Raw genomic sequence first — 15,229 nt, 5'->3', positions numbered from 1 at the left:
TCCATAGGGGGCACACCCCCCAATCTACATGCAGGGCGCCGGCGCATGGATTCCAATGGGGGGGGGGGGATTGAAGCATGTGATTCGGAGGATCTAATAGGCTTCAAAAAAAAGGGTGGGCTCGGGGCACAAAGCCCACCCAGTTGTGTGAGAATAGCAAATGAATATTCGCCATTCTTACACTGATCCACCTCCCGGCCAATCACGATGCGGGTCCTGAGATCTGTCACCCGATTGGCTGAAAGGACAGGCGATCCTACTGGATGCCTAGAAGGAGGGGGGTTGTTTGCTGCTCCCCCAAAAAACAAACACCACCTGCCACTGCATTTACCTGTCTGGGAATCCAGCGGTGTTCTCAACCAAGTTGATTTTTCAATCAACTCTCGGATGATGCTGCTGCCATTGCCAGTAAAGGAAACCGGCAGTGAAGCTACACTCCCTTTAAAGCTTGCCTGGCTTGGGACATTGCAGATGGTGTAGCAGTGCTGCCCACTTCATGTCCCAACACTAAAGTCTCGTACACACGATCGGACTTTCTGATGGGAAATGTTTGATGTCATGCTGTTGTCAGTAAATCCGACCGTGTGTGTACGCTCCATCGGACAATTGTTGTCGGACTTGCCGCCAACAAATGTTGGATGGCAGGTTTTCAAATTTTCCGTAGACAAATGTGTGTTGTCGGATTTTCCGAGCGTCTGTACACAAGTCCGTCGGACAAAAGTCCAAAGTACAAACACGCATGCTCGGAAGCAAGGACGAGCCGGAAGCAGGCGGTCTTGTAAACCAGCGTTCGTAATGGAGAATTAACATTCGTGATGCGGCAAATTATGAAATCTCCAAATGCAGCGCACAATTCTCTTCTTCTTTAATGGGATAATAATGAAGCTGCTTTGCTCAGAGGGAAAAATATTTTGGAGTTCTGGAAATGGTAGAGGAGCTGTACAAATTAATCTCCTTGTACCAAGTCCAAAAAGAAGAAAATGTTGGACTATATCGGTACTTATTTACATACATAGGAATCAAAAAGGAAATATAAAATAAGATTTCATATAAAGTTTAATGAATAAACAAAAAGCAGAAAAATTACACAAAAAATAATATTAAAAACGAATACACCCCAGATTCGTATGTACAGTTACTCATGGTGGAGTTCCATTCTGGTGGTGCAAGTGAAAGGTTCCTCGACTAGTTTCGCGGAATTATCCCCTTCATCCGGAGGAGGTCTAAAATGAAATACACATTGAACAATGCATAGCAATCAATAATTCATATAATTAAGCAAAAACAATATAGATATATAAGAAAAGAATAAAAACAAAAACTATACAAATAATGTTTAGAATAAAGGGATTGTAGGAGAAATTTGATTCACCTAGAGGGGAAGAAAAAAATATATAAAATAAATAAAAAAAAAAAAAGGGGGGGGGGACGAGGGAGGGGGAACACACTACGTTAAACAGGAGTCGAATCCTCTCTGTATTTCCCCACCGGCGAACATGGGGGATAAAATACATATGATGGTGGAGAAAGGAAGGAGAAAAAAAAAAGGAACTCACTCGGTATATATAAGTGTGCAATCCTATAGTGGGGTATATCACTAATCCCCCTAAAATAGATATAATTAAAAATTAAAAATAAAGGTATCAAATAATATATTGATTATTACCTGCTAGGGAATGTATATCAGGCAGACATCGTTATCAGATGGCATTGCATATTTAGGATCTTGAGCCTATTACAATATGTAAGCGCTCTAAATATCCGCCCTTACTGCAAAACAGGGGGGGGGGGGGGGGGGAAAGGAGAGACCCACATAATATTATATATTGTATTTTAAAGCCATAGGTTGGATCACAAATCTTATTGAAATATATCCAGTACCTGGCTGTCAAAAAACATCCCAATGGTAAAATCAGTAATGTACAATCAGCGTCAATACTCAATACAGGTTAATAACTAGAGTTGGTATATATAATACCCACGCCCATCCAGGGGTAGTTATCAGGAGTATGGACTTCCCAGGTTGAATTAGTTCAATAATTCCAGTAAAAGGTGAAATATTCCTGAAAACAAATACACAGGGAATGAAAATTCCATCTAGGGGAAGCTGCTTTGCTGGCGATACTGATGGAGTTATTGCAAACGAAATTTCAAAGGCTTTTTTTTTTTCTAGTGATAAAGAATAATATTATTATGCTTTTTTTCTTTTTTATTTGAGCAAGACACCACAACACCATTATTATTATCCCGTAGTTTTTAAGATCAAAGATACAACTATGTTGGTGTCCCTTGGTAATTTTACTTTGTATTTTTTTTTAAATGTAACTGCCGACTCCCAAACTGTCATTTGAAGTAAAACACATAGCCAAGTATTATTCTCCACATTTTATTTTTATTGTGCATTAAAAAAGAAAACAAATAAAGTTAGACATGCTATTTGCCAATAGAACTTAACCAAAAAGTGCATTCTATGCATCCAAAAAGATAGAAAATATACCAAATCAAATCATTATTATTCAACCAAAAAAATAACGTCAAAGCAATAACTCCAAGGCCAATAATAAATAACACGTCATCTCCTCAGATTCCATAACATGTCGGATTGAAGAATGGCCGTTCAGAATCAAAATGAAAAACGCTAAAATGAAAAACGCGAATCAACACTCACCAAACTTCTACTAACACGAATATTGGCAGAAGGAGCCAATAGGGTGGCGCTAAAGAGCTGAAAAACCACGTAGTGCGTCACTACGTTTGTAATTGTTGGCCAACATTTGTGTGGCTGTGTGTATGCAAGACAAGTTTGAGCCAACGCCCTTCAGACAAAATTCCACGATTTTGCTGGCGGAAAGTCTGATCGTGTGTATGGGGGTATTAGGAGGATGCTGCTGCTGTGGGGGGGGGGGGGGGGGGGGGGTAGTGTCCTCTAATCTTTGGCAAGCGTTCTGGAGTATCCCAAAGCTCCCCAATTGCCATCCAAGTTGATCTGCAATAAACTTCTAAAAAGGCAACCCCCCTAGATTTTTTTTTCTTGAGCCAGAGGGAATCGAGAGAAAAGCCCCGGGAACACAAATCAGCGGCTGTTACAGGTTTAAGTGTTACATAAACCCAAAATGAAAAGGTGAACTTAGGCTTTACATCTGAACTCCAGGTATGATGTGTATTGTATAGTTATACTGGACCAGCTTAGCATAATGTAAGTATGCATATCTCATAAGTGAGAGGCTACTGCGGAAACAGGCAAGCGGTGGAGTAGTTTGCAATATCACAATCTTCCACAGCCTGTGCCGAGGGGCTTCCCCGTCTGCTCACTGACCATAGGGGTTCGCTCACTCAGCACTGCAATACAAGGAATTCTATAATTGAATGAGGCGGAGTGGAAACATGATGGCGTCATAATCTCCACCTCCTCCAATCAGAAAACACTTTCTATTAACCACTTAACCCCCGGACCTGGTCTTTGGCTGGCCAAAGACTAGAGCACTTTTTGCAATTTGGCACTGCGTCGCTTTAAGTGACAATTGCACGGTCGTGCGACGTGGCTCCCAAACAAAATTGACGTCCTTTTTCCCCCCACAAATAGAGCTTTCTTTTGGTGGTATTTGATCACCTCTGTGGTTTTTATTTTTTGCTCTATAAACAAAAAAATAGAGACAATTTTGAAAAAAAAAAAAAGAAATTGTTTACTTTTTGCTATAATAAATAACCCCAAAAAATTATAACATTTTTATTTTTTCCCTCAGTTTAGGCCAATACGTATTCTTCTACACATTTCTGATAATAAAAATTGGTTTGTGCAAAAGTTATAGCGTCTACAAAATAGGAGATCGTTTTATGGCATGTTTATTATTTTATTTTTTGTGTAATGGCGGTGATCAGCGATTTTTATCGGGACTGCGACATTAAGGCGGACAGATCGGACACTTTTGGCGCGATTTTGGGACCATTCACATTTATACAGCGATCAGTGCAATTAAAAATGCATTGATTACTGTTTAAATGTGACTGGCAGTGAATGGGTTAACCACTAGGTGGCGCTGAAGGGGTTAAGTGTGCCCTAGGGAGTGATTCTAACTGTGGGGGGAGGGGCTGTGTGTGACACGACACTGATAACCGCTCCCGATTACAGAGAGCGGTGATCAGTGACAGTGTTACTAGGCAGAATGGGGAAATTGCTTGTTTACATCAGCATTTCCCCGTTCTTCCTCTCTGCGAGTTGATCGCATGTACCCCAGCAAGTATGCAAAAACCTTTTAAGCAAAGGATCCAAATGACTGCAGCCATCACTGTAGTAGCGCCGACTACTTCATTGATTGTCAGCTGCCCCAGCAGCCCTTCAGGTATGAGGTATACTGTACATATTTACTTTGTGCCGAGCTGGGCCAATTTATGCAATACAGACCATTATCTGGAGTTCAGGTTTAAGGATGCCGGAATACAAGTGCCAGCCGTGGAGATTCCTCCACCTTATTAGCATGAATGGTGGAATAGGGCTAAATGAGAGAAAAAGCAAGAGCAGCAGGGGGGCCCAGACAGCCAGGTGAATTGGATGTGGGCAGGAAGGGTGATCGATGTGGTGGGGGGGACAATTACTGGAACCGATTCCCTATATGGCTCTCTCTGCAGCAGCTGAAAACTGGCTTCTTCTCCTCTCCCTCCAGCTTTCAGCTGCTACAGAGTAAGCCATACCGGTGATTGGCTCCAGTAATGGCCCCCACTGCATCAATAAGCCCTGCGTTCACAATAAGTTTGCCCACTGCCCTGCAATGCTGCCGGCTTCCCTCATCACTGGCAGCTGCAAGCCCACAATAGGATCCTCCAGGATGGAGAGTGGGCGAGGGGGGTTCCGGTAAACATGTCGCAATTACCAGCCCCTTCCTTTCCTGAATGAACACAATGGGGTTGATTTACTAAATTCAGACCCATGTCCCAGTTTCAAATCAGGGGAAATTGGCTTTGTCCTGGTACAGCTGCAGCTTCCACCTGTAAAAAACATGGCTGCGGGCCGACTTTCAAACTGCTCATGCACTGCTCTGGCAAGTTCGGCCGTTTGGGCTGGAGAGCGCATGCACAATGACATCATGGTACCACCCTGAATGGAGTGTGCAAGCCCCCCGAAGACACCGGTGAATGGAGTGGCCAGGCTGTGCAGAGGAGTCCAGGGATGGACCGGGACACGACAGGTGACACCCCAACCAGGACACGAGGACTGAAGGTGATTACCACCCCATCTTCTCTGTACACCTACTCATCTCTCTGTGCTGTCAGCTGTGTACTTAGTCTCTGACCATCTCTATCATGTCCACAATCGCTGACCCCATCTCTTGTAGCACGTCCACACACTCCCTGACCATCTCTTGTATCACGTCCGCACACTCTCTGACCACCTCCTGTATCACGTCTGCACACTCTCTGACCATCTCCTGTATCACGTCTGTACACTCTCTGACCATCTCCTGTATCTGTTGGATGGGATCTGCCTGGGGGGGTGGCGTTTGAAGTATCTTTATCTGTTGATTGTTAAACTTTCTGGAATACACATATTTCTATTGTGGTGTAGGATCTGGGCCTGCTGTCCTTCTCTCTCCTTCCCTCCCTATCTTTTTTTTGTTCCCTTTCTCTCTCCCTCACTCTTTCTCCCTTTTTTTTTCTCTCCCCCTAACTTTCTTCTCCCTCCATTCCGCTTTCATCTCAGACTCTAACCACATCCCCTTTAAGTCACGTTCAATATTCAGCATAGTTTAACCACTTCAATACTGGGCACTCCCCCCCCCCCCCTTCCAGTTTTTCTTCATTTGTTATAAAATTTAGTTTCCTCCTTCACTGAAGGGTACTGATGAGGCAGCATTGATATGTAGACTTGATGGGCACAGATAGGCTACACTGATATGTAGAATTGATGGGCACTGATGGGTATTAATAGGCACTGGATAGGCAGCGCTGATGAGGAGCTACTGACAGGCATTACTGATTTGCATCTGAAGGGCACTGGCAGGCATTACTGATGAGGCACTGATTGGTACATTTATGGGCACTGACAGGCATTACAGATGGGGCACAGCCTGGCATCTGATGGGCACCTCTCATGGGGGCAGCGCATCAATGTGCTGATTATCAGCACAGACCCCCTCTTGGACAGGGAGAGCCGCCCATCGGCTCTCTCTGTTAGCACGAACTGAGTAAAGCCGTTTACCGGCACTTCCTGATTTACTCTGTGATCAACTGTGATTGGTCATAGCTAATCACGTGGTACGGAGCCTCCGTCAGAGGCTCCTTACCATGATCGGAGATGTGGTGCTTCAGCGTGAAACACAGCATGTTATCCTGAAAGACGTCAACCACCTATAGCAGAATGATGCCCGGGTGGAAAGTGGTTAAACCACACCCATTTTTCGATGCTTTGCATATTTACACTTCTACTGGACCATGCCTACAAATGCATGCCCTACCCCCAATTACAATAGTACTCCACCTACAGACAGCAAAGTGCCCCTATAAATGTTTTGAGAATGTTGGCAACTATGAGGAAGGTGGGCAGAGTCTGCTACTGCTGTATATGCTTCCTTCTTCCACTGGAGTTCTCCACTTTGTAGGACTGAGCTGCCGCTGTAATAGTGTAGCTCTTAATTTGCAGGGGATATGAAGGGCCAGGAAGAATCTTCTGGGGGGCCTAATTGCATAGTTTGACCAAAATCCACCCCCCCCTCCCATAAGCTTGTGCGGATTTTGTTCAGCTGGCTCCCGAAATGAAAGTAAAAGTGCTGCAGCGGCTCTGTAGCCGACGATCACTTTCAGATAGTGGACAGCGTGGTGACCAACCCCCTCCACCCGTGGGTTCTTGGACTCTCCCATTCTTAGGACCACAACTACTAGCTTTAAAGGTGAGGAGCGAGGATTATTATCCATGCCTCAATCTTACAACAATAAAACCAGAAGGGATGATGATGATGATTTAGTCACTTGCGGTTTCAGACCCACCATTTCCCGGCTGGTACAGTCAGGGGACACCAAGCAGATCTGTACTTGGTTAGATGGTGTGTAGGGCAGGGGAGGCATTGGGGTCTATTAAACCCCTAACGTCTCCAAAAAGAGTACCCCTTACTTGCTCAATGCCATCACATGGAGGTTTAGTAATTGTTTTGTGATAAAAAAAAATAATGCATGTTTTTATTTGCTAATTGCCATAACCCCCCCTGCCCAGCACATGCATGCCTAGGGTGTGTACATGTATGTAAAAAACAGAAAAAGTATTGGTAACTGTAAGCGCAAATACACAGGTGCGTACAATACAGGGGATATAAATGGCTAAGCAACTTAGTCCATAACAATAAGACTGGCAGTTCAAGAGTTAAGCAAGTGGATCAAAAGGGCGGCTGCTGTCCTCAGAGAGCACGTAATCACATAATTAGAGCCAGAGGCTGTAATGGGCTTCAAAAAAGGGTGGGCTCAGGGCGAATGAATATGGACTGAAAGGACAGGCGACCCTATTAGACGTCTAGGAGTAGGAAGGATACGCACGGTGGAAGTCGCCGTGATGCAGAAGAGGAGAGGACACAGAAGCCATTGATGGGGTAAGTCTTGAGCTTGATGACCAAAGGGGGGGGGGTGTGTATGCCAGTGAACCGACCAATAGACTTACCTAGAGGGGGGGGGTGCCACCGTGGGGGGATGGTGATTGTTCTCCCAAAAAAACAAACACACCAGCTGCTGGTATTTATTTGCTTGATGCAACCTCATTTTTTTTATATTTTATCTAAGAAGGGGTATTCTCCTGTGGGTGTTTGCCTTCAAATTTATTTTATTATACAGTTGCACAAAAATCACGAGGCCTAAAAAATGTGCAACTATCAACTTTTCAATCTACAGGGTCTATGCTTTCAGAAAACATATAATGTTCTGAGGGTTTCAATAATTTTATTGTGAAAACTTAAGATTTTTGTGTGCGCGCGCGCGCGCATGCATAACAGCGAAAAAGTTTGCTCTAATGCCAAACTGGTTAATAACGATCTTTAGCGTAAAGAACGAGGGGTCCTGGAAAGTGATGGTTTGGCTACCACAGAGCCCCGTTCTCACCATCATGGAGTGTGTCCGGGATGACGTGAAGAGACAGAAGGATTTGAGGCAGCGGCCATCCACAGAAGATCTGAGGTTAGTTCTCCAAGATGTGCATAGAACAACCTACCTGCCGAGCTCCTTCAAAAACTGTGTGCAAGTCTACCTCGAACAGTGATAGAGAACCTTGGCATGCCAGATGTTTTAGAACTACATTTCCCATGATCCTGCTGCACTGTAGTTAAGCCTCATGGGAAATGTAGTTCTAAAACATCTGGGGTGCCAAGATTCACCATCACTGACCTAGAAGAAAGGATGCTGGTGAAAAGGGCGGTCACACCAAATATCGACTTGATTTCGTGTGTTTAAAAAAAAAAAAAAAAAAAAAAATATATATATATATATATATATATTCACTTGATTTGAATTTTTTGTCTGTGCATTTACTTTCCATTTTGCAAAGTGATAAATATAAACTATTAAAATATATATTTCCGAAAGCATTTCTTCACACCTGCCTAAACGTTTGCACAGTGCTGTTTATTATAGCTGTACATTACACTTTAAACATTTTCCAAAAGGATTAAAAAAAATTATGATTATTAAAAGCAATTTCAGTCTATGAAGTTATTATAATAAAGGATTTGTATAGCGCCAACAGTTTACACAGCGCTTTACAACTTGACGGTACAAATACAATACACTTTAATACAGGCGGAATCAGAGGACCCTGCTTCTTAAAGTAAGGAATCCGAGTCAGTTCAGGTAAGTAGAATTTTATTGTATTTCATGATGGAAGGATCTCTGGATCCAAATTCAGGTACGACATGCTGAGGATAAAACGGAAAGGGTGTAGGTCGGCAAAGCTGTGTGAAGTTGTTGTGCCACATCCAATATAGAAACTAAATCGATAGAGAAACCCCTGGTGGTGGTGGACTTTCACGGCGCGTACAACCAAAAGTTACAGTAAGAACAGTTGACTTTCTTTATTGAATATAAAATCATATAAAAACATAGGAAGAGTTTATACACATCATGACATCAATAGTCTCCTTCTTCAGGGGTAGAAATACAGCATAGGATATAATTCTAGTGAAGAACAAATGACAGGATATTAGAACAGGCAAACGGTGGAGCAAAGATGATCATAAAAATGTCCTTCCCTAGAATGATATCCTAGTGAATCTACCCCTGAAGGAGACTGTTTTAGCTCCAAAACGCGTAGGGTAATCGCCTTTATAGTCGATTTTGTATAGGTGATTTTTTTTGTACTGTACAATTTGTCATGATGTGTATAAACTCTTCCTATGATTTTATATTAATTCAAGAAAGTCAACTGTTCTTACTGTAACTTTTGGTTGTACGTGCCATTAAAGTCCACCACCACCAGGGGTTTCTCTATCGATTTAGGATAAAACGGAACGTCACCCCTTTCAATTTTTATGGCCCATAATGGTGAATGAGACAGAAATCAGACGCTCAATGTTTAGGCGTTAATATATATATTTTTTTGAAAATTATGGTATTTGGTCATGTCTGAAAAGCTGCTTAATGTCATCCATCGCCAGCCCAGGGTGGAGTCAGAATTTAGAGGTCTAAACATTGGGCCAATGGCCACTAGGACCAGGGACACCTCTGAAGTACATGTATATTAAAGCCCCAAAGTAACAACGTATTATATTGCAGCTTACCAAGTCCTTAGATATAATGGCTGCATTCGTCACAACATGGGAATGTCTCCCCAGGTGGGGTTTTCCCACAGCGAAATTACAATCGTTAAAAATTTGTTTTGAAAAAGTTTTTATTGAAAAAGTAGAAACGAGATAAACGTTTAAAATATGAGCTGTGGTCAGGGGTATGTACCACCAATTCTACAATGATATAGTTAATCCAGGGAAAAATCCAATTGCCTCTCAGGAAGGATTTTTTTTTCCCTTGGTGTAGCAAATTGGATCATGCTCTGCTGGTGTTTTTTGCCTTCCTCTGGATCAACTGTAGGTATAAAATTGGGTATATTGGATTGTACGATATCTTTTATTTTATTTATCGTTTTTAAGGTTGAACTGGATGGACTTGTGTCTTTTTTTACTATGTAACTATAACACAGTACATATTATTTGGTCAATTATCTGATATGCAAATTTCCAACGCATTTCAACGTGCATGGTCAAAGTCTTCCTCAGGGGATTAATTTGCTGTCAAAAGATATACACAATGCCTGTGTATGTGTGTATATATTTTTTTTTTATAGCAAATTAATCCCCCAAAGAGGAAGACTTTGACCAGGCGTTGGAAATTTGCATATCCAATAATTGACCAAATAATATGTACTGTTGTATGTTATATCATTGTATAATTGAATGGTGGTATACATCCCCGACCAGAGCTCATATTTTAAATGTTTATGTGTTTGTCTTGTTTCTACTTTTTCAATAAAAAACTTTTTCAAAACAAATTTTTAACGATTGTAATTTTGCTGCAGAGGGGAGACTTTCCCATGTTGTGACCCAATTGGGGCGGCAGAAATTATATCACTCATATTCATGTGTCTTTCCCATGCTATTGCTGCATTCATTTATTTTTTTTAAGGATTTTTTTCCCCCCCCTTTACTTTCACCTGGTGATCTGGCCAGTAAGTCTTATTTTTATTTTTTTTAAAGGGGTTGTGAACCCTCGTGTTTTAAAAAACACCTGGCAATGACCGGCCCCCCCGTTTTATTTATCTGAGCCCTGGAACGTCATTTCGGCAGGGACGCACTCTTCCTCTGCCTGGGGGTTCTCAGCTCTTGATTGGATAGATTGATAGCAGTGCAGCAATTGGCTCCCACTGCTGTCAAATACAATAATGCGGGCGCCAGGGCCGAGTCATACATTCTGTGGGTATGGTTGCAGAATGATGGACTCCCCCGGGACTGTGCTTCTCCGAGGGAGTTATCTTGATGTGGGGAGGAGCCGCCGAGGGACCCCAGAAGAACATGTTCGGGGCCACTCTGTAAAACGAGTTGCACAGCGGAGGTAACTGACATTTTTTTTTGTTTTTTTTAAACAAAGATTTACAATCACTTTATCTTCCTTTAACTGACCAAGCTATCCAGAAAAAGTAGCAGTTGGAGTGGTTTTGTGCTGCCCTAGGCAAGACTAAAATATGTGCGCCCCACCCCATCTAAATTTGTCCCACCCCAGTCGCTTTAAAATTGCCCATGCCCGAGCAATGGCAATGATGTAAATTTTTCTATCCATAGGCGACGCTTTAAAAGCCATTACAGGTTACCATTTTAGAGTTAGAGGAGGTCTGGTGCTAGGATTACAGCCCATGATCCGACGTTCAGGGCGATACCTCATGTGTTGGACGATTGCCGTTTTCAAATGTACGGGACTAACACACGTTTGCCTTTGCGTTGAGCATGGGGGCACTTCTAAATTTTTTTTTAATAATTTACCTTTTACACTATTTTTTTTTATCACTTTTATTGCTGTGACAAGGAATGTAAGTATCCTTGTGCCAGTAATAGGCAGTGACAGGTCCTCTTTATGGAGGGCTCTGGTGTCTATAAGGCCCCAAATCCCTCCTCTGCACTTAAAAGCATTCAAAACACCAAGATCTGTGCTTTTGAATGCTTTTGATTTTTTTTAAACTGGCGCCAATGATTCCCAAGTAAACCATAAGTGATGTCATGTCATTGCTTCTGGTTTACCGTTACAAACAGACTGATACCGGCTATGCGTGGCTGCGGTTGGTCGGGTCTCCCAGTGGGACGGGAGAGCCATGGAAGGCAAGTGTGAATGGAGCCTAATCCAAAAACAGTGTTGCTGTAACGGCTTATAAAGTGTTATCTGGAATTCGCCTTTAATTTGTTTGCCAAGTCCATCTAACACTAGCCGCCCCCCCATCCCAGAAAGAGAATGCTGCTGTCCAAAAGGTGTCTCTGATTCAGAATGGAGATACTCCAAAACAAGAAAGCGTGTTACTGACCAGATCACCAGGTGAACAAAATAAATAAATAATAATAATGCAACAGCCAAAGTGCAACTCTGGGCAAAAAAAAAGTTTATACTCAATCCCCCTCTCCAGTGGTAAATGGCACTCCCCCATGATTCAGCGGTGGACCGTTCCTGATGTCCTCATGGACAGAGTAGGTCTATGGGCTAGATGATGTCAGAAACAGTTCAACATTCAAGACTGCTAGACCGTGGCAGGATTGGGAGGGGGGGGGGGGGCAGTAGCCACAGGGACCGGTCTTGTGTGGGAAGGATTAGGTAAATTTACCTACCTTCTCCAATGCCCTAAGACCAGGGCCCTCAGACTTTCTAAACAAAAGGTCCAGTTTACTGTCCTTCAGACTTTGAGGGCTGGATTGTGGCCAGTGGGAGTAGAAAAGGTCCCGACGTCAGTGGAGAAAAATAAAGCCCCATTGTTTCAGTGAGGGTAATTGCTTCTCATTATTGGTGTACAGGGGGAAGGAATTGTGCGCCATTTTTTATGTCATTGGGCCCCATCGTTCGTGTCAGTGGGAGGAAACGTGCCCCATCGTTCGTGTCAGTGGGAGGAAACGTGCCCCATCGTTCGTGTCAGTGGGAGGAAACGTGCCCCATCGTTCGTGTCAGTGGGAGGAAACCTGCCCCATCGTTCGTGTCAGTGGGAGGAAACCTGCCCCATCGTTCGTGTCAGTGGGTCCCATTTTTTGTGTCATTAGGAGGAATTGTGCGCCATTTTTTATGTCATTGGGCTCCATCATTGAGAAGAATTGGACTCCATCATTGATGTCATTGGGCCCCATTGTTTGGGTCTTTTGGAGGAATTGGGCCCCATTGTTGGTGTCAGTGGTAGGAATTTGACCCTATCGTTTGTGTCATTGGGAGGAAACGTGCCCCCTTCATTGGTGTCAGTGGGGGGGGGGGGGATTATGTCCCATTGTTGGCATCAGGAGATGAAATAGTAACCAAAGGACCAGATAAAAGCAAGCAAAGGGCCGCATCTGGCCCCCGGGCAGCAGTTTGGAGACCCCCGCCCTATACAAAAATAAGCAGTTAACTCTTGAAGTGTGGGAACCGGGAAAACTTTTTTTTGCCTGGAGTTGGGAGTTTAAGTATTAGTAAGCTGCAATATATTCCATTTTTGTTTTGGGGTTTATTACCGCTTTAATGTCTTCTAAACAAGCAGCCATACATGAGCAACCATCCCAAAAAAAAAAAAAAAAAAGCTGACCTTAATAGGAGTTGGTTATTGTGTGTTATCAGGGGTAAATCTGAAAAATAGGAGGCAAATATGTTGCAGGCCGTCTTGTCTTGGCCACCTCTAAATAAAGATTCTTGCAAAATTCTACTAAAATATATATATATATTTTTTATATAACATGCAACACAAAAATATCTACAAAATGATTTATGCATACTAAATATATGCAGGCATGACAGACAGATAGAAACACAACACAAAGTAAACTTCTTATACAAAATATAATACATGAGAAAATAATACACACAATAATCATATAATTTAAGACACATTATGTAAAAACAGTTCTGAGCATTTCCAAGCCGCCTACATAAAACAGAACGAGCCCATTACTGAGCGTGCAGAACACAGATTCCAATTCTTCATTGGGTATCACAAGGGTTATGTATAGACCCGACGATGGGGGCGTCGGGTGTTTTCTATACCAAATGGTTTTTGTAGCACAAATGTTTCGAATGAACAAAAAATAGATTTTTTCAGTATACAGATTGGTTTTCATATCAACCTTCCATGTAAATCCTGGACTTGCTCCGTGACATTGGGACCCCTGAATTAAAGTGGTTGTAAACCATTAGTACCATTTCACACCACATGCAGTCCAGTGATTTTTTTTTCCTTTTCCTGCATCAAAAACGCTTGGATAGTAGGCTACATGATTTTCAAAGGCATAGTTCACACCACTGCGTTCCAGTTTCAAAAAAAATAAAAAATAATAGTACATGCTGTATTTTTCCTGCACTGGAACGCGGTAAAACGCATCAGAAATGCACCAAAAACGCACTGGAACAATCTTATTTAAGGTTAAGAAAAAAAAAAAGTGGGGGAAAAAAATGCACTGGACTGCATAAAAAACGCACTGGAACACGCATGCAGAAAAGCAGCCAGACCACGTTTCTATGGTGTGAACTGGCCCTTAAACAGTACAGTGACTGGCCTCAGGTGACACAGAGATTAAACAAATCCTCCTACATAAGTAGTACCTGTTTATTTACAGTCTTTTCAGCCAAAGTCCGGAAATTACACAGCATTTCCAAGCTCTAGCAGGTGGGGGGGGGATCAGACCTCTCAGCATAGAGCAGGAAGCCGAGTGTAACCTGAGACCTGAGCGAAGGGAAAGGGCACACCTCTCTCCCCCCCCCCCCCCATTGTCTCATAGGGAAACATACACAGCTGAGGCTGTCAATCACCTATTGTGTGTTGGAAGGGGGGGGAAGTGGGGCCGTCTCCTAGAATTGTCTGCCATCGGCATAGACTGTCAGAAGTGACTGATGCAGATAGCAGGAGGAAGAGGAGAAGAGAGGAGACAGAAATCACACTAGATGCTTTGGATTTAGCCAAGTACACATTAAAGACCAGGGATATGCAATTAGCGGACCTCCAGCTGTTGCAAAACTACAAGTCCCATCATGCCTCTGCCTCTGAGTGTCATGCTTGCAGCTGTCAGTCTTGCTATGCTTCATGGGACTTGTAGTTTTGCAACAGCTGGAGGTCCGCCAATTGCATATCCTTGCTATAGAGGGATGTGCTTTGTTCATATTTCATTGCAGAGGTTTACAAGCACTTTAAAAGTTGTATTAGTCTAAACAAATATGGATTCGATTTACAAAAAAATAGGAGGAAAAAAAGAAAGGTGATGTGGCCTATAGCAACCAGAGTTTCATTTTATTTCCTGCCCCAGGCTGTCTCAATAACAGTACTCAAGTTATCCAAACAGGCCAGGTCTCCAGGATTTCCATAAGTTAGCATGCCAGAAGAGAAAAATGGTGGCTGCTGTTGCTGACCTCCCGAAAATGCTAAATGTCTGGCTGCTGTGCCAGAACACAAGTGTGTGAATAGGAGGACCATTTCACCAGCCCTACAGTTTATACAAAGCTAGGTAAGATTAGATGGGCAGAACCTTAAAGTGATACTAAAGTCTAGTTTTTCTTTAGTTAAAAATAA

At 42.8% G+C, this 15,229-nt stretch overlaps 1 protein-coding gene across 1 annotated transcript in view; it reads right to left on the bottom strand.

The window, feature by feature from the left end:
- Nucleotides 1-1,038: 1,038 nt before the first annotated feature.
- Nucleotides 1,039-15,229, bottom strand: part of LOC143959287 (proprotein convertase subtilisin/kexin type 6-like) — a 38,088-nt gene continuing 23,897 nt past the window's right edge. The window contains exon 4 of the mRNA XM_077467965.1: nucleotides 1,039-1,223. Within this exon, the coding sequence (XP_077324091.1) occupies nucleotides 1,186-1,223 (38 nt within the window). The 3' untranslated portion in view covers nucleotides 1,039-1,185. The remainder of the gene's footprint in view (nucleotides 1,224-15,229) is intronic.

This window comes from Lithobates pipiens, unplaced genomic scaffold (assembly GCF_037356315.1).
Source record: "Lithobates pipiens isolate NorthernLeopardFrog02 unplaced genomic scaffold, aLitPip1_a1.2 Scaffold_7, whole genome shotgun sequence".
NCBI lineage: Eukaryota > Metazoa > Chordata > Amphibia > Anura > Ranidae > Lithobates > Lithobates pipiens.
Note: the sequence above shows the minus strand (reverse complement) of the source record. Positions and strands in the feature narration are given on the sequence as shown.